This window comes from Myxine glutinosa, chromosome 6 (genome assembly GCF_964187855.1).
Source record: "Myxine glutinosa chromosome 6, kmMyxGlut1.1, whole genome shotgun sequence".
Classification (NCBI taxonomy): Eukaryota; Metazoa; Chordata; class Myxini; order Myxiniformes; family Myxinidae; genus Myxine; species Myxine glutinosa.
Genome location: NC_136266.1, coordinates 115,009,596 through 115,037,180, shown reverse-complemented (window position 1 = coordinate 115,037,180; position 27,585 = coordinate 115,009,596). Strand labels below are relative to the sequence as shown.

Sequence of the window (27,585 nt, the reverse complement as noted above, 5' to 3'; positions counted from 1 at the left end):
ATACTGCTATCTGCAGAGACACTGTTCTACCTGCACTCACCACCAACTGGCAGGACTGTGTACCCAACACTGAGGTCCTTTACTATAAAGTAAACTGCCCAGTATTGAGACTCTGTTGTGTATAGATTTATCTATGTTGGGCTGGTCATGTAATGCAATAACCTGATGTAAGAATCCTGAGGCAGGAGTTCTACAGTCAGCTCACTTCAGCAAAAACAACAATCTGGGGTACAACAAGCATTGGACAAGCATCTTCTCAAAGCTTCTTTAATTACTTGCATTCAACACGAACACCTGGGAAACAGTAACCTGAGATTGTGGCACCTGAAGGCTAATGTGGAACAAGGAAGCACAGAGATTCAAGCAAGCACGATTTTGATGCCACAGGGAAAAAGAGAGAAAAGGAAGGAAAGACCTTCCTGCCCTGCTCAGACATTTTGATGAATAACTGCAGTCGTGCTTGCATATCTCCCGAAGTATCAGATCTCGTGCAGGTGTCCACTGGCATACAAGATGTATGCTGGAAATGTTGACAGACAACCAATATCATACCTCAAGGTATACATATAATGCAACTGGAATGGTCATGGGAAAGGGTTGAATGTAATGTGATTGGCACATAAACAACCTATAGGGAGCGGGGGTTTAAGGATCATTTTAGACTTCATAACCTTCTCCATGTTCTTTATTTGATTAGGGAGTACCGTTACAGTGTGCAGGTACACACCATAATTCAGACATTTATACAGTGCTACTTTGAATCATACCACGTGACATATGAACAGATTTACAGGGCTCCGTAGAACACCATTTTAAATTCACACCTTTATACTGCCCTGGTGTTGGGCTAGCGGCTAGGGTGCCGACTTAGGATAAATCCTAGGATCCTGGGTTCGAATCCCGGTCTGATCGCTGAATTAACGCCAGGGGGGTTGACTCAGCCTGCTCATCCTTCCGAGGTCGGCTAATTGAGGACCAGTTCACTGGTAATTCCCTGTTTGTCGTTAAACGCGGCAAAAAGGGTTGGCGTCAGGAAGGGCATCCGGCCGTAAAACATTGCTTCAAAAAGGGGACCAAAAAACAACAACAACCACGGTTCCCGAAAAAGGCCAACCCCCGCTTTGCGGGGAAAAATGGCCTCTAAAGGTGGTTTTTTAAAATATATTGCAACACTCATTGTCACAATTCAAACAACAACGCAAAAGCTGAATTCCAGAGGAGATGTAAGAGGTGCTGCCCTTGACATCAAGACGATTTGATCGAATCTACCAATAAGGAGTGCCGATAATGTTAAGATAAATGGGAAACAAAGGAACATATATTGTGCGTATGACGGTGTATCAGTGCGGACACCAGATTGGCATCCCATTGGTCGTGCGTTTAAACCTGACAGAAGATTAAAGATTTGGATTTCAAGCTTCTGGAACTTCAGTTAGCAACAAGTGAGTTTCCATTGAAATAGAGGAAAACCACAGCTGCCCCAACGAGCTTCAGGCAGAAAGTGATCCACTTTCTCTGGATGCGAACAAGACTTAAGTCAGAATTACAGACTTGGGAACGTGGTTTGTTCAGTGTGAAAATCATGGCCATGAAATAAGGGTGTAAAATGCCTAAGCAAACATGCAGGATTGTTTGGCATCATCTTTTCATCCCTCGGGGATGTAGTTTGCCCAGTAACGTTTTTGAAAATCAGGAGTTCTTTCCCGGCCTACCCTGGCATGGTTGATCACACCAGAGGTGGCCATGAGGTTGAGAGAATAGGGAGAGCTCAGCTTGGTCTTTTCCTCATATGCCTCTCAGGCTGTCAATCACAGGAACTGCAGGATGACATTAGTGTGAACACAGGCATCCAGCCCTGCGAAGGTGGTGTATTACTCATCGTACAAGAGAAGAATTTAGCCTTTATCTTGTGAGGAAGGCACAGACAGATCGCAGCAGAAAGAAAGTAATTCCCAAGTTACTATAAGAAGGTGTTGTGGAGGAAGTCTCCTCTTTTGTTACCCCGCACACACAAAGCAAAAAGCGGGGTGAAGCAATTGGGTAAAAACCGTCTTTGGGTCTGTCCGTCTACAAACGTCGGTTTATGATCGAGGAACAAGTCATTTAAATAGAATGTTACATTTTGAACACAAATCGGAAAACAAACCTGTCGTTTAACAGTACTTCGTCTCTGAATTCGTCCCGATCGCCATGCGCAGAGAGGAGTGAGATAATACTTTTACTCTCCACCTGCCTGGCAGTCAAACTAAATTGAAAATCATTCCAAACAGGAAATGTACTGTTTTCAAGGACATCATACAACAGGCATGAATAACTAATGCATCGTGTTAGATAGGGTGGTGTAATAGACACTGCGTCAACGGCGGTGAATTCCAGAATTAATTTATTTATACGACTTTTACAATCTTTCTATTATTTAAATTGAATTTATGTACTTGAACACTGTAAACAACAAATCGCCTTCTTTGCACTTCCAAAACCCTTCCGTCTGCAGTACTTTGACATGTTAAATAGGGTGGTGTACAAGACTGCTGCAATAGCGCTAAACTTCCGGAATTTTTTTAACGATCTTTAATACCATTATTTTATTTAAATTGAGGTCGTGTGCATACTTGAATACTGCGTGAGGTGACATTTTCTATGAACTCTAGTTTTGTTTGCTTTTCCTCTTCCATCGTACTTAACGGGAGGCTAAACTAACCCCGATGAACCATTGATTACTGATAATTATGGTTCAGCATACGAACGTCACAAGGTGCTGTTATTGGTGATTGTATGAATGACCTTTTAAATTCCACGTTGATGTAATATATTTTGTTAGGTAGTAATCGAGTTTCAGGTTAAAATTGCTCAGCCTCCACTTAACGAACTTACAGCGAAACTGGCTTAAGCCGGCTGTCCTCAGTATAGTCTAAAAAGCTTCAGAAGCGGTTGACGACTCTAAACAAGACTGATGCACAACTGCTGACCTGGAGAGTTTAAAATGACATATTTCCAAATTGACATTTTTCAAAGCAAAAAAAAAACCTTACCGGGTAAACTACATCCCTACAGACATGAAAAGATGATGCCAAACAATCCTGCATGTTTGGTTATCATTTTGCTAAACAACAGTTATGATGATAATGTCTCAATACCGTAAGCATTCATGAGTAAACATGATCATGTTTGCATTAATACACCACCTAATAGTAAACCTGGTGTTGGCTTAACGGTTAAAGTGGCTGCCTTCAGATCTTAGGGTCCTGAGTGTGAGCCTCCATCATGCGGTTGAAATAACACCAGGTGGGTTGGCTCAGCCTGTCGCAAAAAGGTCGGCAAAATGAGTACCAGATGACTGATTATAGAGAGGCATTGCATCAGCGGCAGCCGCTTCCCCAGAAAATGATGCAACCAGCAGTCACATGCTGCACACGAACCACCTGCCTTCCTTCCGTGAAAGTGCTGCTTCGTCAGGATGAAGGCTACCGCTCTGCACCTACTGTTAATTCCTTCCCCCAGGTGAATGGAAACGGAATGTAATATTCATACGTGTATACTGTATTGGAAGACACCATGTGATGTGTACACCTCTACACTGTACTGGTACATGCATTGTCATGTACAAATCTGATTCCTGCTGATCCGAGTATCCCAGCATTAAGCTTCAAATGGTCACATAATAACAAAAGAGAATGTTGATGGAAAGACACTATACATCATCTATTTTGCTTTGATTCAGTTGCAGATTTCTGACATACCATGTTTACTCATCTCTTTACTCTTGAAGCAATTGCAAACCGATTTTTGTTTTTGGATAGTCCCATGAAGTCGCATCAAGTGCTCCACAGCCGTGGCAGTGGTGAACTACAAAAAAAGATGGGAGGAGGTCCATATTCAGGCAAGAATTGTTAATAAAGGAATAAATTATATCCTATGTTCAAACATTAATTTTTACTTTAGGTAATAACGTTATGGGGTTGGCAGGATGGCCTAAACTTAAAGGTACGCACACTCAACCTCAAAGCTGTCTATCCTTGGTTTGAATCTTGGCCCAATTATACACTGTCATTCCAGTGATTGACAGGCAGGGTGATTCATCAATGTGTGTACCAGGATGGACATGAAATGGGACATCAGAGAACACTATATGAGAAGGCTTCATAATTGTTAACAAAACTGAGCATTTCACAATGCAGAACCTTGCTGGGGTATATAGATTGCAATAGATCTGAGAATGAACGATCAAATTAAAGTAGATCTGCATGCACACACCCACTTACACTGATATCGATTACAACAATAGCCTCTCCTGCCCCTTAGTGATTGGACGAAGTTATTCATTATTCATATCATTCTCAGGAATTGCTTTCATCATAAATGAAGTGCCAGGCCGGGTGATTTGCTCAACAAAGGTTTGTGGCGCTGGCAACACAAGACAATGTCGGCAACACAAACTTTTCTGTTTTCGGTTTAAAGATTGCCCTGTATTATATTAACAGTGCTAAGTCAGGAGGTCTCAGAAAACTGATAATCAAATTGTTCCACCGAATGAGGGAAAGACTTTTGTTGTTTGTAGACAGCTGTCGAGCCTGTGCCAATGTGCTGTTGCTCTGTGTTATCGGTTAGTTAAGGTATTCCGATAATTGTACTGAAGGCAGTTTACATGAATTTTTTTTTTTAGTCGTTTCAAACATTTGCTTAATTTGGGTCTTCTTCAACATAACACCCACAATACAAATAATGATGTGTAAAAGAGCTCCAAGAGTAACCAGGAATTAATCTATATTAAAAAGCAGGAATGTCTGAACTACTCCCTCAGTTTTGGGGCTAACCCCGCTAAACTTACTGTGGAACCTTTTGGGGTCCCAGTGGGTGTCCTAAGGTGTGTGGGAGGTTTCATAAATTTCTCAATAAAATTATGATTTTGATTTTCCACCGGAACGAAGCTGCCCTCTCCGGCATGAAAAATGTATTCAAGGGGTCTGCATTCATAGTTTCGCCATTTACCGCATGTAGAAACATTAGCTGGTTCAGTAATATCGCAATGCAATTGAGATTTTGCATTTCTACCCATCCGATGCCGATCTTTCTCCGCATTTAAACACATTTGTGGCTTTGGCAATTTCTCAATACAAGTGAGATTATTGGTTTTCATCCACCAGATGCCGCAATTTTTCACACAAATTCGCGGATTCAGCATTAGCAGTTTCGCCGTTGACCGCATATAGAAACATTTTACCCACCTTCTAGTGGGGTCAGCTGCAGTTGCTCTAAGTTTTTTGCCCAAGTCATTCACGAACCAGCTGTCCATGCCTGGCGTTCGACTGAAGGTGGCACTGGAATGTGGAATTTATTGGTTTATGGTTTGGCATTCGCTTTCACGAACTGACTGTCCATTCCTGGCGTTCGACTGAAGGTGGCACCAGAAAGTGGAATTTATTGGTTTATGGTTTGGCATTTGCTGTTTCCGCATTGTCTGTTTACTCTCGGGCTTCCACCCGTGCGTAACACTGGTACCTTGCTACTTCATGATATTTGGTTGCAGAACGGGAAACATCAGAGAGCAAAATAAAAAATAGGGGCAATACCTCTGGGTGCTCACCTGGTAGAATAAAGCAGCATATTACACCGACTAAAGGTATTTTAAAGAGTATCACGGTATTGTCATCCAAATTCATTGGTTACTAAAAAACAGGGCAGCAGGTAGAATCATACTAACGTAATCATAAGACTTCAAACAAACAAAAAAATACCTATTCTGGGGGCCCCTCTACCCATTGTAGACCACCGTAGACCCCAAATTTTCTAATGCCGTGAACAAACCTTGGTACATCACGTGTAATTTTTGTGTGTAGTTTCAGAGAAGAGAGCAAATACCTATTTTGTCGAGCTAAACTCTCCCCACCCCCCACCGCGTCAACCCCTTCAGCCCCAGATTTTTGGAATGCCATGAACAAACTCTGGTATATCACGGGTGATGAATGAAAATATATGGCCACGTTTCATCGGAATTGTTTGTGTAGTTTCTGAGAAGAAAGCAAGTGCTTATCTTTGGGGGCAACCCCCTGTAAACCCCCTCTTTAGGGCCCAATTTCTTTAATGCCGTGAACAAACTTTGGTAAATAACGGGTGGTGAAGATTGTGGCCAAGTGTCATCGAAATTGTGTGTGTACTTTCAGAGAAGAAACAAATATCTATTTTGGTGGGTCAAACCTGGACCCACTTTGACCCCCTGTAGATCCCCTTAGATCCTGATTTTCATAATGCCGTGAAAAAACTTTGGTACATCACGGGTGATGAGGGTTGTGGTCAAATTTCATCGAAATAGTGTGTATAGTTCTATTTTCATAGGGTGGAGGGGCGGGGGGGCGGTGTGTGGGGGGTTCAAACCTGGACCCACTTTGACCCCTGGTAGACCCCTTTATACCCAAATCTTGTAATGCCGCAAAAAAAACTTGAGTTCCAACATACAAAAATATAATTTTCGACAAATTTGGTCACAATCCCATCAGCAGTTTCGGAGTAGAAGTTGCAAGTGTTTATGGGGGATGCGCCATCCCATAAGCTCCCCGGAAGTATCACATAATGAACGCTGGTTCTGCCGAAGCACTCTCTTATCAAAGGTTATGAGGAGTGGTTTGGTTATCATCGGTGATTTCATTGGTAATGTGTGGCGGTTTATGCGTATAATTGGTCTGTTGGTTTAATTGGTCGCTGGTTATGCCTGGTAATTGAACCGATTATGCCGGGTAGTAAAATGGGCTATGCTGGGTAGTTTCATAAATTATGCCAGGAAGTGAAATTTTTTATGAGAGGTGATTTGGTTCAGATGGGTGTTTTTTTTTTTTTGGTTGTATACGAGGTTGAGGCTCATGGAAGAGCTAGAACACAGAATGGATCATAACACAACAGAACAAAAGTAACATAATGGAGAGGGGGGGTGAAACACAAAAAACACCAAGGTAGAGGGGAACAACAGAGGGACATTTGGAGAAATAATGCATGAGGTGAGGAATGAGATCAAAGCGAGGGGAGGAGGAGGCAAGGGGTGAACAAGCTGGATTCAACTTCAAAGACAGCTGGAAAGAAAAACAACGGGGGATGAAACACAAATGACAATGGGGATGGAACAAAAATATGAAAAAGTGGGCGAGGGAGAGGAAAAGCACAACAACGTGGAAAGGAAAAGGTGGGATTGGGGAAGGTTAATGAGGATAAAAAATATCATGCATATGGTTGGGGGGTGACCTGAGACAATGGTGAACAGCCATTTTGAAACCCTGGAATGAAGAATGTGAATGAATAGACAGGGGAAGTTCGGTCCACATACAAGAAAAGAGAGGAACAAATGAGTAGAGGTGAGCAATGAGTCTAGATTTTGAGAGTTTCACCAAGAGTGGGTTTCTAACAGACCGTGTGAACCTTGCAGAAACCTGTGGTTGTGGGGGAGGGGTGGACAGTTCAAGGAAAGCGCAGACGGAGCAAGACCATAAAAAGGAGGATGAAGAATATAGAGAGGCCACCAACCTATCTGCAATGCAAGACGAACATGACCAGAGACTCAACTTCTTCATGGGAGATTCCAATGATTTTAAAGGCTTTCATTTCCATGGCATCAATATGTGGAAGGTGTGAGGCAGGGGAGCAAGCCCAAAGGGGAGAGCAGTACTCCATCAAGGTGTGTATGAAGGTTTGGTCATGTTGGCTGGTTTGATAAATCAAGTATTGGACGTTATAGAAATATAAATTTGTGATAAACTTTCTTTCTCGATCATGCTGAAGACCCATCAAGCAAGTGACCCAAATCTCATTTAAAATGTGCAGTTTGGATTGCCAGGCCGAAGTGAGATAACACGTGTAGATTTTTTTTAATGGACAAGAACAGGGCATACAGGGGGGCAACCACCCACCCCCCCTCCCACCCCACCCGTGAACCCCCTTAGCCCACAATTTTCCTACTGCCGTGAATAAACCTTGCTCCATCATGGGTGATGCAGGTTGTGGTCAAGTTTCATTGAAATCGCGTGTGTAGTTTCGTAGAAGAGAGCAAATACATACTTTGGGGGGCTCAAACCCACCATAGACTTCTTTAGACCTCGATTTTTTTTTATGCCATGAACAAGCTTTGGTGCACCACGGGTGATGAAGGTTGTGGTCAAGTTTCATCGAAATTGTGTGTGTAGTTTCGGAGGAAAAAGCAAATTCCTATTTTGGTGGTCAAACCTGGATCCACTTTAACCCCGGTAGACCCTCTTAGACCCCGATTTTTGTCGATGCCGTGAACAAACTTAAGTTCCAACATATCAAATGTCATTTGTGCCAAGTTTGGTCACAATCCCATCAGCAGTTTCGGAGAAGAAGTTGCAAGTGTTTACGGACTGACGGACGGACGACGCGCCTTCGCATAAGCTCCCAGGAACTATGTTCCAGGTGAGCTAATAAAAACGAAATAAAAAAAATTAATATGTTAATAAAGGTAAGCAATGATTGCAAAGAGCAAAATACAGGTACTATTTTAAAAAATCTTACCACAATAATTTCTGCATGTTAACTTGTACGAGAAAACAAAAAGTTACCCAAATGCATACTTACCAAAAATATCATTGAACCCTCCAAACGATCACTTTAGGTCGATCTCGTCCTATGGCACTCAGCACAAATCCTTCGTCTGTGTGGCAGAGACACTTCACAGTGCCAGGTTCCGCCAACAGCATGCAGCACACAGTCAGCGTCTCGATGTCCAGCACGAAGATGTGAGAGAAGGTCGCTCCTCCGGCTTTGACGCTGACCCACAGCTGGGAAGAAATATGGAGAAAACGCCAGAGTGAGGAAACATCTGCACGACAAGATAATAAATAATAATCAACCAGATGCAGTCATCACCTCAAATAATGTTTAATCCAACGGCTCATCATATACATTTTGAAATGCCGACATTATTGTTATATTTGAAGACGAAGCAGAGGGCCGGAGCATGCATTGCTGGTTAAGGTTGGCAGCTATACTGTGTGACAATATTTTGTTGGTTTGCCACTTAAAGATCATGAATAATACTGCATTTACTGTACATTAACACGTCGGAATATATCTCGTTAGTCCTGAAATGCCCTTGAATAAACAGAGTTCCCAGGATGGTCGGAGACTCCGAGGAGAGACGATACCAGAGGCCCATTGCCGTCACTCAATATGAAGACCGTTGCCGTCATTTGAAAAGACTACAAAGTCAGCCATTACAGGAAATTAATGTTTGGTGCGTGTAGGGATATAAATTCAAGCTTATCACACTGTTAAGCCAGGTAAATTACCTGAATACACCATCGTGACTTAATTTACATACAGATAGTAGGATTTATTTAGGAGATGAAATATGGGAACAATAAAGAGTCTGTGGTAAGGAAAACAGAAGGGTAGAAAGCAGCAGAAATAAACAAACTCAAAACTGCCATAATCGCACCACAACATATGAATGAGCCAACAACAAAAGCAGGTAGGCAGACAGGGATGAAGGCAAAGCAAAGTGCAATATGGCAGACAGGGATGAAGTGCAATATGGCAGACAGTGCAATATGGCAGATATATTGGCAGACATACAAAGATATAGACATACAATATGGACATACAAAGACATACAATATGGCAGACATACAAAGCAAAGTGCAATATGGCAGACAGGTAGGCAGACAGGGATGAAGGCAAAGCAAAGTGCAGTGTATGGAGCTCAATCCATTGTCTGATGATGAATGTCGACTTGATAGTGGAAACTCACATGTGTCATACATGCAAGAACAAAAATCTGTTAAAGAAGGCTTGTTGTTGATGATCTGTTGATGACACAATGTTTTAATAATATGTGTTTGTATATGTCATGTACAACTTGCTGCTGTTTGACCCTGCAAGCATTACAATGTGGACATGAGGTAGGCCCTGCACCGATCGACTATCTTTGGTAGGATCTTTGGATCCACTTGACAGAGGCAATTTCGTGGCTTACCAGAGGTGACTGGAGACATATTTCCTTGCCGAAACATCAGTCAAGTTCTCCAATGTAAACACATTACAGGCCTCTGAGAGGAAAAAACAAAACTTGTGCCTTTTTGAAAAACCGACGAACATCAAGACTTATGAGGTCACGTGATGTTCTTTGAAATGCGCAGAGACTTGAAGGGTTGTAGGTTGCAGGCCTACCTTTTTCACCACATTACGTAGAGTGAAAAATAAACTCTTACAAGGTATGCCAACAAACTAAAATATTGCACCATCATTTGAAATTTTGGAAATTACCTTCCGTGTGCTTTACAACATCACTTTGCTGGTGTTCAGTGTTCTATACAACCAAGCTACCGGAACGAAGCGAAGCACACCGACCTGCCCAGCATGGCGCAACATGCAGCTGATTCCAGGAGCTTTTGAGAGGCAAATGGTCTTTGGAGGAGAATCCGGGCAGAGTGTGTCCCACACCACGATCTCTGCCCGATTTCGACACGCGGCCAAGAGCTGGCCTTTCTTTAGGGTAAGATAAGGGTGAGGTGAGGCCGGACAATAGATTTCTGACATTAGAAATAACAAGTATAATATCATGCGTGTGTTGTATTTGTGATTTAAAATCACTTCCAGATGGAGCATTAACTATGTCTGTACAACAAAGGTGTGATAATGCTATCATCTGAGTTACTCTGCTACAACTTCAATTTTTTGAAAAATTATTTTGATAATTTAACATGCAAAAAATATTTGGCAAAGATTCTGCACCAAGAGCATAATACAGTACTACACAACCAAGTAGGAAAATAGTATAATCCACCCATTCGTTACCCTTTCTCACCACCTGTGGAACCAACTTCCACAGTCTTTTCAATCTCATTCCTTCTTCCAAAGCTTCAAGACAGATGTTCATGTCCATCTCAGGTGACCCCAATCCACAAGCATGATCTTTTCTACCCCATTAACCCCCCTGCCCCCGCCCCCCCCTCCTCCCCCCTCCCAAGCCCACCTCTTTCTGAGTTTCCAGTTTTTCCTTCCACTTCTGGGATTGAGAATTTTTATGGCTGTATCCATTTTATCCATTCGGCTTCGCGGTTAGGGTGCCGGCTTGGGATCCTAGGATCCTGGGTTTGAATCCCGGTCGATCGCTGAATTAACGCCAGGGGGGTTGACTCAGCCTGTTCATCCTTCTGAGGTCGGCAAATTGAGTACCAGTTCACTGTTAATTCCCTGTGTGTCGCAAAAGGCGACTAACAGGGTTGGCGGCAGGAAGGGCTTCCGGCCATAAAACATTGCTTCAAAAAGGGGACCATGGTGCCCAAAAAAGGCCAACCCCTGCTCTGCGGGGAAAAATGGCCTATAAAGGTGGTTCTATCCATTTTATTCATCTCCACATGAATTCCATGAAAATCGTCACCCACGTGTAAAAAATTAAATCCATTAATTGATACTCCTTGTGCTGATTTTATTGTGCCATATATCTCGTAGGTTTTGGTTATAAACAAAAAGAAACGCTAACTTTTAATTTCGTTTTGTATCAAGGATATTTGGCTTGGCTAACCCCCGCTTTTGGATATTTGGCTATTTAATTTGGCTAACCCCCGCTCTAGTAGGGAAAATGGCCTTTAAAATGCATGTTGTGTGTTGTTGTGTATCAAGGAGATAACTAGGCCTAGCGGTCAGAGTAGCTTAATAATAACCGTTACATGTTCAATGATGAAATTAAAATAAATTTGTTAATTTGTTTAATTGCTTATTATTTGTTCCTCCATCCGAGTTCTGTGTATCCACAACTTTCTCTACTAAGATTTCCAATCCTATTTTGGATACTTTGTCATTTCAGCTGTGTTAACATGTCACAAGCGCACTTGTGATTCCGTCACATTACGTGCGATTCCGTCACATTACCTGGTCTGCCACCTATAGTTTGCAGTTTCTGCATTGCATTACCAATAAGACTGCGATAGGAAAGCAGTACTATTGTTGACGTCCGAATTTTCTTTTCTAGACCTTGTGTTCACTAACAGAGCAGAGTTTTTATATCAAATCTCATTAGTCTGTTTACCATGTCCACATAGTGTGATTCCGTCACAAGACTATTCTGGGTAACAAATTTTGTTAACCGGGGTAAGCCTCACTGAGAGTAGTACTCATCTGTAGCCATGTGACAGTTCTGGTTCAATACATATAATTGAATTCTCTCTGCTCTTCTTAGCATTCAAGATAATTACCTTATATGTTCAAAATTAGAGTGCACATGGTGATTCCGTCACGATGGAATTCATGTCCAGTGTCCTCCCCTTGCTCTCATTCTTCCCCACATCGCTTTCGATTTTGTTCCGCAACTCTGCTATTAGTGAGTTCTTCATCCCCTTCTTTCTACTGTTCTTTTTGTTCTGTTGCATACTGATCCATTCTGTTCTGGCTCCTCCATGAGCCTCGACACTTAACACAAGACAGGGGAACAGGTAGTACATTAGATCACATTATTAGAGGAATCAGTCTTGCAGCAAGTGGTATGTTTTATACTTAATCATCGATGTTCAAATGATTTACACCAGCCAGACGTTGATATCCTTGACAGGTAATCATCACCAAACTGTGCAGCCAAATGTCTAAATTGCAACTGGCTCAATGTTTCATTGGACCATCAATTTCATAATTATTTAATATTCAACTGGCTCAAGATTGTTATTCACCAACAATCTGTCATCCTGCTCTGCTTGTCAATCTCTCTACCTGCAACATACAAGGCCACCTTGCTACCTGGCTTTCTGACTTCTTCCACTCACAAAGACAATGGATTAATTTTTTTGTATACAAGATCGAGGCTCGTGTGAGAGCTAACATCAATCACACAAAACATACAAAAAAGGGAGCGGGAGACAAGATGGGAAGAGAGAGGGAAGCACACAAGTACAACAGCAGAGAACAGGGACATCGGAAGATCTGTGGGAGGGAGAGTGCTTGGGGGGGAGGAGGCATGGGAAGATGGGGGGTGGGGGGGGGGGGGGTGGGAAGGTATAAAACATGGACACTGCTGGAACTTCCAGGAAAGAAAAAAGGCGGAATTTCCAAAAAAAAAGTGGATTTGGGGTGAATTAACGGGGGTAGAAAAGATCAAGGTTTTGGATGGAGGAAGATTAGAGATGGTGGTGAACAGCTGTTTTAAAGACATGGAGGGAGGAGTGGGATTGAAGAGAGTGAGGGAGTTTGTTCCAGAGGTGGGAGAAAAGAGGAATGAAAGAGTGAAGGTGAGCAGAGAGTCTTGATTTTGGCAATTTCACCAGGAGAGGGTTGCTGGCAGATCTTGTGCGACCTTTAGGAATATTTGGGGGACAGAGCACAGACAGAGCTGGGGGAGCTAGGCTGGATAGGAGTCGGTAGAAGACAGAAAGACCACAAACCTGCCTGCGGTGAGTGAGTGAAAGGCCCTCGGAATTAGCTTCATAGAGGGAGATTCCAATGATTCTGAAAGCTTTGGTTTCAACAGCGTGAAGATGAGCTAGGTGTGAGGCAGGAGCACCAGCCCAGAGGGGAGAGCAGTATTCCATTGAGCTGCGGATGAAAGCCTTGTATGTGGTGAGGAGCTCAGGTGTGCCAAGGAAGGACTTCGCACGATGGAGGATGCCCAGTCGGCGACTGGCTTTGGAGGCCAGATTTGAAATGTGGTTTTCCCAGGAAAGATCATGGCAGATAGTGAGACCCAAAAGCTTGAGTGACAGAACTTCTTGGAGAGGATTGTTCAGAAAGTGGATGGGAGAGTTTTCCAGTCGGTCTTTTCGGAGAGACATAGTAAGAGTGTGAGATTTGTCAGGATTGAAAGACATGTTCCACTTGTTTGACCAGTCTGTGATTTTGTCCAGGTCTGCAGAGAGTGAGGAGGCTGCAGACTGCCGATCTGAGATATGAGGAATGGAGCGGCAGAGTGTGGAGTCATCAGCAAAGAGATAGAGAGGATTTTCAAGAGAGTCAGAGAGATCATTGATGAAGACCAGAAAAAGTACAGGGCCCAGAACTCTGCCTTGAGGAACTCCAGGCTTAACAGGAAGGGGGAGTTGAGAGAAACCCATTCAGGGCCAGAGAGGAAGTCCACAAGCCATGCGTGGAGATTTTCATGGATCCCATAAGAGAAGAGTAATGTTGCTATCCCTCATTCTCCATATAGTCAGGTTCACTGTTTTTTCGTTCAAAATCATGGTAGATTAGCAAACCTATACATTTTTGGAAACGTTATTACATGGAAAATCTGAAAATCAATGTTTACATTTGCCAATTCCGACCAATTCGACCAATTCGACCAATCGACCAATTACATTCGACCAATTCGACCATTCGACCATTCGACCAATCGCTTCGATCGACCATTCGACCAATTCGATCGATTCGATTCGATTCATCGAATTCGATTCCATCGACCATTCGACCAATTCGATTTGCCAATCAATTTGACCGACCTTTGCTTGTGTGGAACGGACTGTGAAAACGATGCGGACTATATTGTCGGATACGACACACAGGACAGTGATGACGAACTCTAAATGGCATATTCTGTAATCGTGTATGTTTGATGCCATTGACTGCCTGTGCATATTTTGTCATTGACTGCCTGTGTAGATGTGAAGTTATACTGACTGCATGTGTATATATGAGTGTATGTTTGGTGATATGAATTATTGTGACACATTTTGATGTTATTAACTGCCTGTACAAAATGATAACATGTATTTGATTATGCAACCTATCGCGAATATAAAGACAGTATTTTGCAATTCAAAACCTTTGATTCGTGTCTTACCATTCCCCATAGCACTAATTTGATACTTTCATTGGATTCCTTGTCCCTGAAAATATAGGTTTAGTATATTTTAGAAAGTTTTTAGGGTAATTAGAGGCAGAAATAGAACAAAATATGTATTTTACAGTGGCCATTTTGAAAATCCAAAATGGCCGCCATACAGGTATCTCTCCAAATGTAAACATTGATTTTTAGTTTCCTTATGCTATAACCTTTCCAAAAATGTATAGGTTTGCTCATCTACCATGATTTTGAACGAAATATAATTTATTGACATAGTGAACCTGACTAATAGGAGGAGATTGCTATCCCTCTCCTCTCACAATGGTGGCTGGAGTGCCCAAACACAATGTTCTGGCCAGTGTTGTTCAACATCTGCATTACGACATTTACAATGCTCTGGAAAACCCTTCCTATCTTTTTTGCAGATTAATCCACATTTTGCCGTGCAGTCTTCCGCCCCACCGACATGAAGACAGTGACAACATCACTCTCTCCTGGTCTGGAATTTATCAATGAAACATGTCCTTCAATCCTGGAGAATCACACTGGAATGATAGTCAAACTAAACCACCTACCTATTTCCATCATCATCCACTGCAAGAAGTTCAGGGTCTCAAAATTATCGGCCTCAACATCAGTCATGACCTCATCTAGGCCGACCACATAGCAAAAATGGCTCCAAAACCAGCCACAGACTGGGCATCATCCGTCGTTCCAAGCCTTTCCTTGAAAAAAACAGAACTACTCAGTCGATAAAAGGCCTTTATCCATAGATCAATGGAATACTGCTCTTCCCTATGGGTTGGCACCCCAGCATCCCATCTGTCTCTCCTGGATTCTATGGAATCCTTCTTCATATCTCCCGTGATGAGGCTGAAAGCGAAGCACAAGGTCTGGTGCTCTCACATTGCTGGCAGGTCAGTGGTCTCTCCTCTGACTCACCTCCCTCTGCTCACTCTGCCAATCAACCCTCCCCAGAAACTACAGGGTGTGCATGATCTTCCATAAACCACATCCTGGTTAGATTTCCAAAATCCAGACTTACTACACAACTCCACAATTTTCTCTGATTTATACAACTGCCTTCCAGAGGCTGTTCAATCACATTTTTCCTTCCAGGACTTCAACCAGGTGGTGCACCACCAACTCGTGTCATTTCCCATATTTTCCCGTCATCTTTAATACCCCCATTAATACTTTCTCATAACACCAACCCTCTTACATGCATGTTGCAGTAACCCTCTGCTTCTCTCCTTTTTCTTGTTTATTAATGCCTTTGCTTGTTATGTCCAAGAGTTCCCCCACTGTCCCACTCTCACTTCATATCCTCTGTCACCTTGCTCTTTCATGAGCCTCGATCTTTTTGGAGAAATAAATTCCCCACAATAAGACCGAAGAACAACATATGGTGTTTTCACATCGCAGACAGGTCGCTCGCATGGTTTATTTTTACAACCTCTACTCCGGTATACAGTGCCCTCCATCAGTATTGGAATAGTGAAGTCAAATTTGTTATTATTACTATATACTCAATAAATTTGGATTGGAGATGAAAAGAGGAATGTGAGGCAAGAGTACAGAAGGTCAGCTTTTATTTCTTGGTATTTCTATGGATACATGTTTACCCTCGACAGAGGACAGGGTATTGCTTTTGAGTCCATTTGTTTGTTTGTTTGTTTGTTTGTCCGCACAGAATAAACATGCTTTTCTTTGCAAGCGTTGGTCCGATTGACAGGGAATTTTCACCATAGGTGCAACTCATCCTGTAGAAATTTTAATGACAATTATGACGTCATAGGTCACGTCGTACGGGTGCAATCTTTGAAAAACTGAAAAACTTTGCACCTCTATATCTCCGAAAACGCTGCAGAGAAAAAATTGAGACTCTCAAAAAATTGAGAAGAACTCTCCATGGGGAATAACATACGTTAATGACGATGTCATAGGTGCCTCCATTATGACGCCATAATTCGAAAAGTACAAAACTTCATCTGATCAAGATGAAATTTCTTGAGCGTCATCTAGGGATAAATTGGCGGAGAAAAAAAAAATGGTGATGACGTCATCGGTCACGTGGTTCGGTCGCCATGTTTGTTTTAGCACAAAAGCCTTAAAAATCACTAAAAACACGTCCTGGTGAGAGTCTGCAATATCTGATTGCTCTTTCTTGTTGGGTTTTGTAATTGGATGTGCATCATAATCTTCCTGTCATTACTGTGATAGCTGTTGTGTTGATTGGGTTTGTTTTGTAGCTATACTGGAATTTTGTTAAAATTATAAGTGTTTCAATTGTGTTCAGAAGATGAACGAGAAATTTATGGAAGAGAATCATCAAGTTTTTGATAAAACTAAACGAAAGTGGCATGGACATTTTCGAGAAGGTGAAGTTGGTGTACAGGAAAGACGCAATGTCAGCATCACATGTTTTTGAGTGGGGAAAAGAGGTTTGCGGAAGGGGGAATAGACGTGAATAATGACGCGTGGTCGACACACACACACACACACACACACACACACACACACACACACACACACACACACACACACACGAGGTTTGATATAACCACTCAAGGAAAGAGTTCGGGTCACAAGCACATGTGCTGAATCATTATAGTTAAAGATCTTTACGTGGAAGGTCAATCTTATAACCCTCACCTCTGGGAGCAGCAGTACTGAGTTCATCAGGACATAACATGATCCGTCGTGCATACAAAACCTTTGCAGTTCACACCCATCAATTTCCAGAACAAGCACCTGCCTCTCTACACCTGTTGAGCACCACAGAGGCAAGACAGGTGGTGGTTAAGGTCCAAAGTATCATCCATTCCATGTTAGTAAAATTATATGAAATGTATTCTAAATGAGCTTTAAGCGAGTTTGCAGTGGCCTGCATGCATGTGTTGCTCCTTTGTGCCATAATTCTCCAAGACTCAGCAGTGACGTGTGATGTCAATTAGCATGACATGACATGTGACACTAACTAACACAATATATGGCACGTGATGCTAATTCACATGACATGTGATACCAGAACATTAAAATAATAATAACAAAAGAGCATTTCCAAGAAAATAATTTAATGCCAAAAATCTGGACATGCAGAGGATATTGAAAGAGGACAGCACAAGCTGAACAGACAAAAGGTGGCAGAGAGAGAGGCAGAGAGGCAGAGAGAGAGAGAGAGAGAGAGAGAGAGAGAGAGAGAGAGAGAGAGAAGGAGAAGGAGAAGGAGAAGTGAGTGATTGTCCATTGAAATTTGCTCTGCTTTGAGGTTAGAAAATGATCTGCAGTTCATGACCCAAAATGACCAGTAAACAATATGTATTATGTGGAGTGGTTTTGTTTGATTCTACATTAACACGAGAAAAAACAAGTAAACGATAAAACATGTTTTAGGGCTACACTTCTTTCTTTCTTTCTTTTTTTTCTTTAAAGTTTGAAACCTTTTTTATTTTTTATTTTTTACATTTTGATAGATGAAAATGTACCAGAAAAGAGGAGCGTGTGACACATTTCAGCTCTCTAGGACGTATGGAACCTAGAAAACGAATGGCTCAAAAATTTGAAATGGGACAAAGAAACAAAGTTCAGATTAAGTTATATAAAAGTGTGCAAAAAGAAAGCATGGAATGTGCAGGACTCACAGCACCACAGCAGATGTCCATGCAACTGCATGCTGGTGAGGGTGTGGCAGTCAGGAATTTGGAATTGTGCCAGCGGTTCGAGCTTTTCTAGGTCCCATCGGAAAATCTGCCCGTTCATACTACATGAGATCACCATCCTAGCAAACACAAACACACCATTTTGCCTTGTACATTCTTCCCCGTTATCACCAGTGGATTAGTCAATGCTTCTCCAACAGCCCATACGTAAGCTCGATGGATGATGACACACACCTTGGAACCAAATCTGACATGAGCTCCAGGCCTGTGACTTCTCCACTGTGCCCAGTGAGCCTTTTATTGCAGACGAAGGTCGCAGTGTCCACAATATAAATGGTGCAGTCCGAGGAGCCAACCCACATCTGTTTGTTGCCTACTGTGAGCAAGCAATTCTGCAGACAAGTTTATTACCAGTACTGCACCCATCATCAAGTACGGACCAGTTTGATAATGAAATAGCACTTTCACAAATGAATCACTTTGATTTTACAAAATATCGATGCAAAATGGATCAGGGAGAAGCTTCATATGTGATAATGAGAAAAAGAAAATGCTACAGAGTGTCACAGTTTGCAGAGAAAAATAAATATATAAATAAAAGAGGAAAACAAGTGCAGATACATTCAAAGTACACCGCCCCCATGCCAAATAATTAAATATCCTCCAGCGCGGCCTCCGGCACCCGGCAATCGTGCAGCTCATAGAGACTGTATTGGGAGGGAGAGGTGTACAATAATTGATTGATTAATTGCATAATTAAAATCAATAACAAAATAATGATTCAATTGGCTAATATCATACCTAAACCACCAGTGCTTCATCCGAAGCTGTAACTTTTAGAAGATTAATTAAATAAGTCATAAATTGAAAAAATTAATTAATTTATTAATCAAGAAATAATTAATCGATTAATTGATTAATCAATAAATCAAAAATATCCTTTATAGCCACATCACTTGGTCACTGTCATGTCCAAATATTAGCTTCCTAGCTCAAAAGGTGCCTGAGATATTGCCCAGATGAGAAAGAAAAGAAAGAACTGATTAATAATGAAAATAAATAAATAATAATCTTTAAATAATTAAATCGACTTGCCTCGACTCTGTATACCAAAAAAAAAGAAGAAAAAAAAAAGCTGGTTCATACAAATGGAAAAAGTAAAACTAAAGGCCTCAGATTGTGCTGATAGTAAAACAGGACTATAAATGAATCCCAGAGCATTGCTTCATGGTCGAAGAAAGTCACAAAAATCAGCAACACTACATCCCAAATAGAAAATGGAATCGTCACTGAGAAGAGCTCACTGTTGGAGCTTGGTTGTGACTGAAGTGAAGATAAATGTCGACGGTATCCCCTTTTGTCTACAGTATCACTGCCAGTTAATACAAAGTCGAGCCTCATGGAGGAGCTAGAACATAGAATGGATCACAACATAACACAACAAAAGGATCTTTCTGTCTTCTACCGACTCCTCTCCGGCCTTGCTGTCCCAGCTCTCTCTGTGCTTTGTCCCCCGGGTATTCCTGCAGGTCGCACAGGATCTGCCGGCAACCCTCGTATGGTTGGACTGCCGGAATCTGGGCTCTCTGCTCACCTTTGCTCTTTCATTCCCCTTTTCTCCCGTCTCTGGGGCAGACTCCCACACTCCCTTCAATCCCACTCCACCCTCCAGGTCTTTGAGGCGGCTGTTCACCACCATCTCTTATCTTCCCCCGTCCAGGGCCTTGATCTTTTCTAACCCCGCCAATTCACCCCAGATCCACCTTGTTTGAAATTGCGGCTTCTTTCCTGGAAGTCCTGGCAGTGTCCATATGTTTTATACCTCTCCCACCCCTCCTTCCCATGCCCCCCCCCCCAAAGCCCTCTCCATCCCACAGATCTCTCGATGTCCCTGCTCTCAAATGTTGTGTTTGTGTCCTTCCCCCTCTCTCCCCATCTTGTCTACCGCACCCCATGTTATATGTTTTATGTGTCGGTTTGTCTTTCTGTGTGATTAATGTTAGCTCTTTCACGAGCCTCGATCTTGTATACAAAAAAATAAAAATAAAAATAAAAATTATCAATTGGCTAATAAAATACCTAAACGACCACCGTTTCATCCGAAACTGTAATTTAAATTAAAAACAATAATTAAGTCATTAATCGAATAATTAAATAATTAATCGATGAATTTATTAATCAATAAATCAAAAATATCCTTTACAGCCAAATCACTTGGTCATTGTCATGTCCAAATATCAGCTTCCTAGCTCAAAAGGTACGTGAGATATTGCCCAGAAGAGAAAGGAAATAAATGTCATTAATTAATGGCTAATAATTAAATAAGTAATCAATTAATTGATGAATCAAACAAACAAAAAATACGGTTTTTGATAAAGTACTTGCTCACTATTGTGCCGGAATTTCAGCTTCCTAGCTCAAAGTATGGCTGAGATATCGCCCGGACAAACAAACAAGAAAATGAAAAATCGGTCAGTGACCGAGGACTTGCCGGACTGTACTTTTTTATTGGCCATTTTGGAGAAATATGGCGGCCGAACCACGTGACCGATGACGTCATCATTATTTGTTTTCTAACCTAATTTATTCCTTGATGATGCTCAATAAATTTCATCTTGATCGGATGAAGTTTTGTACTTGTCGAATTATGATGTCATAATGGAGGCACCTATGACATCATCATTAACATATTTTATTCCCCATGGAGAGTTCTTTACAATGAGCCATGTCTCAATTTTTTCTAGTCAGCACTGTCGGAGATATAGAGGTGCAAATTTTTTCGGTTTTTCCAAGATGGCGGCCGAACCACGTGACCGATGACGTCATCATTATTTTTTTTCTCCACCAGTTTATGCCGACATGGCGCTAAAGAAATTGCATCTTGATCAGATGAAGTTTTGTACTTGTCGAATTATCAAATTATGACGTCATAATGGAGGCCTTGGGCAGAGAGAGTTAAATACTGGGCACAGTCTATTCCAGGGCAAGACCAATATGTGTGTAAAGTTTGGCGATTCTACGTGCAACGGTGTAGACGTAGTGCTGCGCACAGACAGACAGACAAACAGACAAACAGACAAACAGACAAACAGACAGACAAACCAACCGATCAACATACTTGCCGGAATCTTTTCCGGCAAGTAACAAGAAAACAAACAAACAACCAGAGTGAAAACTGAGTACTCCCTTTCAGCGTGCGTCATTGCCGAGCCCCCTTCGGTGCCCGGCAATGACGTTATGCATTGTCTGGAGATGGCATAGGAAAGGAGCGGTGTACAACAACCGGAGTGAAAACTGAGTACTCCCTTTCAGCGTGCGTCATTGCCGAGCCCCCTTCGGTGCCCGGCAATGACGTTATGCAGTGCCTGGAGATGGCATAGGAAAGGAGTAGTGTACAACAAACAACCGGAGTGAAAACTGAGTACTCCCTTTCAGCGTGCGTCATTGCCGAGCCCCCTTCGGTGCCCGGCAATGACGTTATGCAGCGCCTGGAGATGGCATAGGAAAGGAGCGGTGTGCAACAGCCGGAGTGAAAACTGAGTACTCCCTTTCACCGTGCGTCATTGCCGAGCCCCCTTCGGTGCCCGGCAATGACGTTATGCAGCGCCTGGAGATGGCATAGGAAAGGAGCGGTGTACAACAAACAACCGGAGTGAAAACTGAGTACTCCCTTTCAGGGTGCGTCATTGCCGAGCCCCCTTAGATGCCCGGCAATGACGTGATGCAGCGCCTGGAGATGGCATCGGAAAGGGGCGGTGTACAATTAAAGATTAATCAAATATGATGGTGTGAGTCATCACTTTTGACAAATCTCTTTATCATCATCATCATCATCATCATTATCATCATCAAGAACCTGCACAGAGAAGCGATTAACATGATAGAGGTGTGTGCTATCCCTCTCCCACTATTTTATATTATGATCTATCCTTATTATCTCTATTCTTATGAGCATCCTTGGCCGCAGGTGCAGTAAATGTACCGTGAAGCCTGATGCACACAGGTGAAGCCTGATGTACATTGATATTGTTCGAGAAAGAGTTGAGGCTTCCCGTGAAAGGGATTACCCGCGACATCATTCTATATTGCGAAATGCAATTAAACCTGCGTCTCAGGTTTTATCACCCCGTGTGAGTCATTGTTGGAGAGAAATCAAGCGCCTCCATTACAGGCCGATACGCCATTTTGTCCTCGAAAAGGCTGACCGCCTGGTGTTTCGTGTTTTGTCATTGCGATTCCCATATCGACATCATTGTGTTGATCACCGTTGGTTTTCCATGTCGGCTTAATCGTTGGTAGACGTAAGGCGTGGATTGCACTCACGTTGTGGGGGATCGTTATCCCGTGACCCGCTAGCTGCCCGACCTCTCATCTCGTAACTCCTCATACACAGCCGCGCCAATACTGCTTGTTGTTTTGCCGTTCTGCACGATTTCGACCTTCACCGCGTTGGGATTTGTGCACGGACTTTGGGGAATGTTACATTCCACTCACGTTGGGTGTATCATGAGTTTGTTGCTTTGAGAGCATTGGGGAATTATGGTACCATCATTTGTAATGTTCATTTGATGCAAGTGATATTTTCATTGTACAGTACTTTCTTTAAGAGTGTTATTATTGTGTATGTGAGAGTTATTAATACAATTACTTGTTTTATTCTACAATTGCATTGGTGTGGTTTTACCATGGTTTATTAGAACACGCAAAATAAGTTTTTCTGCCGTGTTCCCGCTCTAAACTCTGAGGTGCACCGTAACCGGGGTTTGGGGAGGTAAAACGTAACAATAGGCTGTAGCACGGCATGTTTCCAGGAAAGAGTAAAAGTTTGGGTAGTTTGGGTTTGGGTAGTCAGAGTAAAAGTTTGGGTTTTAAAACGAAAATGAAACAAACGAGCAAGTATGGGTGCAAGTGCTGAAATATACTCCTTCAAGACACCAGGAGGAATGGCATCTTGTCGGTATGCCTTGCTCGTGTGTCCAGAGAGGAGTACTTTTTTGACTGCATGAAAATATATTATAGGGAGGGGACAAGGATTGGTAATGGGTGCATCAGGGGGAGTTGGATTTTTGGAGTCATCCAATGTGGAAATAGAGGAGAAAAGAGAACCAAAACATTAATGCCAAAACGAACTTCACTGCCCTCCCCTCATAGTCAGAGAGCCTACTACACTCTATTTCAACCCATAGCATACAAAAGGTTTGACCCCCTAGAGTTGTTGGGGGTATCAAGCTGAGTAAAAAAAAGTATGTAAGATTGACCCCCCCTGCTGGAACTAGTCACCAGACCCCCCTAAAATGACCCCAATAATGGGTTATTTCAACCCATCTCATACATGGACCAAATTTGGTTACAATATAGTGTCATGTCAGGACATTACAAAAATGTCAAATCTAACAACTTACCCTGCTGGAAAGGTGATGTTAGACCCCCCGCAAAGTACCCCCCAAAATGGGTTATTTCAACCCATCTCATACATGGACCAAATTTGGTCACAATATAGTGTCATGTTAGGACATTACAAAAACATCAAATCTAACAACTTACCCTGCTGGAAAGGTGATGTTAGACCCCCCGCAAAGTGCCCCCCCCCTAAAAACGGGTTATTTCAACCCATCTCATACATGGACCAAATTTGGTCACAATATAGTGTCATGTCAGGACATTGCAAAAACATCAAATCTAACAACTTACCCTGCTGGGTAGGTGATGTTAGACCCCCCCCCCCCCCCCCCTGTAAATCTGTAAACCTGTAAATCTGTGCATGAGAGAGAGCAATTTACTTTGGAAGAATTCCCAGGATGAGTTGATGTCAGAGGCGGTAGAGATGGGAGACCAGTCCAGATGATTGATGGCTGCTTGAAGACCGTGCCAGTTGGCCTGAGTGAAATGCCAGACTCGTCGACGCTGAGGAGGCTCTCTGAGAATGGTCAGAGAGATGTCCACTTTAACAAGCACATGATCAGAAGAGCCGATTGGAGCAGCAGAAGAGCAGCAGACATTTTCAGGGAAGTTAGTCATAACCAAGTCGAGAAGAGAAGATGCTCCGTTGACTGAGATCCGGGTTGGGAAATTGACAGATTGTGTCAGTCCCAGTGAGTCACAGAAGTCCTTTGCTGAAGAGCCATGGCTGGTGAGAGAGGTACCCACCCCCAGCCAACTGGCATGGTGACAGTTGAAATCACCACATATGAGGAAGAGAGAGTTGGGCTGGGTAGATAGAAGTTGGTCCATATTATCAGACAGCGAGATGTAGATGGAGTCATCACTGTTTGGTGGACGGTACAACACACATATGAACAAAAGGTGGGAGCGAAGGGGAAGCCGTAGCCAAAGGTATTCCTGGGGGTGAGGTGGAGAGAGGGCAATGCAGGGCGAGTGAGGAAGAGAGTTTTTTATAAAGATAGCAACCCCACCTCCAGGATGAGGCTCAGGTCTATCATACCGGAGGAGGGAGTAACCTGGGAAAAATACCAAGGAATCAGAGACATCATGAAGGAGGAAAGTTTCTGTTAAGCAGATCACGTCTGGTTTGTCAGAAGCAACCTGTATGGAGAGATCAGTTAAGTTTGAGCGAAGGCCCCGGATGTTTGAGGTCCATACTGTTAAGGAAGAGGAAGGGGGAGCATCGGATACAGAACAGGGGGGGGGGGGGGGGAGTGGTCGGGTAAGATGTGGAAGATGAGGAAGAGGTAGGGAGAGCTGTTGAAGGTCTGTCAGAGATTACAGAATAGCTTGGATAAAGGGAAGAAGTCATGTTTCGTTTATGTTTGAGTCTTGTGATAATAAATAGTAATCCTCATTGACTGATGGTGAGTTTATATATTTGAAGTATCATGTATTTTGTGTGTAGATTGTTTTGAGGAAGGGTCTAACATCACCCACCTTTTCCAGAAGGGTAACGTTAGATTTGTTATATTTGTACATCGTGACCAAATTTGGTTCGTATATGCAATAGGAGATTGCGGGGGGTCTAACATCACCTACCCAGCAGGGTAAGTTGTTAGATTTGATGTTTGTGTAATGTCCTGACATGACACTATATTGTAACCAAATTTGGTCCATGTATGAGATGGGTTGAAATAACCCGTTTTTAGGGGGGGGCACTTTGCAGGGGGTCTAACATCACCTTTCCAGCAGGGTAAGTTGTTAGATTTGATGTTTTTGTAATGTCCTGACATGACACTATATTGTAACCAAATTTGGTCCATGTATGAGATGGGTTGAAATAACCCATTATTGGGGTCATTTTAGGGGGGTCTGGTGACTAGTTCCAGCAGGGGGGGTCAATCTTACATACTTTTTTTTACTCAGCTTGATACCCCCAACAACTCTAGGGGGTCAAACCTTTTGTATGCTATGGGTTGAAATAGAGTGTAGTAGGCTCTCTGACTATCATACAAAAAGACATGATATTATTTAATTCCTCCAGTCTACTCTCCTGTGTCATTCAATTCCTCCATGAGTCTAGAGTCTAGACCGTTGTGTAAAAACAAAACAAAAAAAAACATACTTTTAAATGAACCCACAAAGACATGAGGATAAAATTGATAAATCAGCAGAATATTGACTTGGAGAATTACAGACTGTTTGTTTGAGCTCAACACAAACAATAAACAGCAAATGCGAGGAGAAAGACTGCATTATAAAGGACAACGCCACTTGCAGCTACAGACAATGACTGCTAACTGGAAATAAATCGCATCAAGTGATGGTTTTTGTATCTTCCCCATTGTTCATTTATCTATCCCAGGAAGTACCATTTCTCATAATATCAATGTCATACCACTCTCCGATTGCCAGCTTGTACACACAGTTTCTCAATGCTCCAGCTCTGTGTATTGCAGGCTACCAGTCGGCCCCAACTCAATGCGCACCACACCCATCCAGATCTACCGGGTTCTTTTCTCATGCTACAAGTGGCCCCAATAGGCTCCTCATCTGCAAAAGAAAAAGGGATAAACACAGACAAAGATTTCTAAATGCCTGCACCATGAAAAACTCTCAATTTACAATCAATAATTTGAGTTAGATCACACACTTTGTCTCATGGACGCATATTTCTATAAGGTCATCTTATTTGTCTTACCGGGAATGTAAATCATGGCATCCACAGAGTGCATTCCTTCAAGGCCAGAAGCCAGGCTCAATTGGAGGTGTAAGGACTTACGTGTGGACATCGAGACTGCAACTGGACCTGCAGAACACAAAAGGGTGTTCTCACTACAGCTCCCAAAATTGTTTATCTCTCCAGAAAAAAAATGGATTTTTTTTTGTTGCACAAAAAAGTATTTGCTTTGTGTGCACACACATACTATAAAGATTAGGCAGGCATAATAATACATGAAAGTCGATATCAAGGAAGGTAAACATCTAGAGGAAAAACTATTTGGCAAATTTTGATTCGTGAAATTGCTTTAGTGGATTGAATGGCTGTCTGGATGCAGTTGAAGTCAGAGATCTACTGATGTTGACCTACAGATGATGTTGTGGACCTACTACTTAGAAGTTCTGAGCTTCTGAGTTCTGAAAGGAGAGATTCTAACATCTGAACTGCTTGGGGAGTTTCTGAGTTCTGAAAGAGTTGAAACTTCTATGAATAACGAAGTCCAGCTGATGATTCAGGAAGTCAGAAATTTGGTCACTCACAAGTTATTAAAGTTACAACTTGAGGTGCTGTTCATTAAATAATTAAACTATTTTATTAAAATACACTTTTTTAACTTTAAACTTTTTTCATTAAACTATTTGAGCCGTACTGCTTATTAAATAATTATGTGTGTGCACAGGTGTTGTTGGTTGTTGTCTCCATATGCGGGTTTCATAAGAGGTGAAAAGGAGCCCTCCCAGGTTTCAAAGTATCCACGTGCGAGCGTGTACATGCCAAGTTCACATCTTTATGTGCATCACATCCCCTTTCATCATCCCCCATTTGCGTCCTGTCCACTCCCCTCCCTTTATATATCTCCCAACTGAACCCTCCCCAACTCCCCAAAAAACTCAAATGGAAGTCTGATTATGAATTACCGTCTCTCACTTACCGCACACGTGTTTTGATGTTGTGTTTGTTTTTAGGCAAGTGAAGTTTGTGTGCTATGCTCTGCTATCAAGTCAATGCAGTCTTAATAAGCAGAACTGCTGTTTCCTGCAGAGCTGCATTTC

The 27,585-nt window shown here is 42.4% G+C and overlaps 2 protein-coding genes across 3 annotated transcripts in view; both read right to left on the bottom strand.

Annotated features, from left to right (window-relative positions):
- Positions 1–8,719, bottom strand: part of LOC137430211 (collagen alpha-1(XIV) chain) — a 371,222-nt gene extending 362,503 nt beyond the window's left edge. Inside the window, exons 1-2 of one of the 2 annotated variants that reach the window (XM_078780417.1) lie at positions 8,575–8,719; positions 3,741–3,846 (exon numbers count right to left, since the gene is read on the bottom strand). In XM_078780417.1, the coding sequence (XP_078636543.1) occupies positions 3,741–3,846; positions 8,575–8,586 (118 nt within the window). In that variant the 5' untranslated portion in view covers positions 8,587–8,719. Of the gene's footprint in view, positions 1–3,740; positions 3,848–8,574 lie in introns of those variants that run through there. The other variant, XM_078780420.1, reaches the window with a different exon arrangement.
- The window catches only part of LOC137430212 (DENN domain-containing protein 3), a 219,002-nt gene continuing 200,057 nt past the window's right edge, over positions 8,641–27,585 (bottom strand). The window contains exons 22-28 of the mRNA XM_078780421.1: positions 26,513–26,620; positions 26,210–26,364; positions 18,661–18,818; positions 18,409–18,545; positions 17,420–17,532; positions 10,348–10,481; positions 8,641–8,777 (exon numbers count right to left, since the gene is read on the bottom strand). Of these exons, the coding sequence (XP_078636547.1) occupies positions 8,708–8,777; positions 10,348–10,481; positions 17,420–17,532; positions 18,409–18,545; positions 18,661–18,818; positions 26,210–26,364; positions 26,513–26,620 (875 nt within the window). The 3' untranslated portion in view covers positions 8,641–8,707. The remainder of the gene's footprint in view (positions 8,778–10,347; positions 10,482–17,419; positions 17,533–18,408; positions 18,546–18,660; positions 18,819–26,209; positions 26,365–26,512; positions 26,621–27,585) is intronic.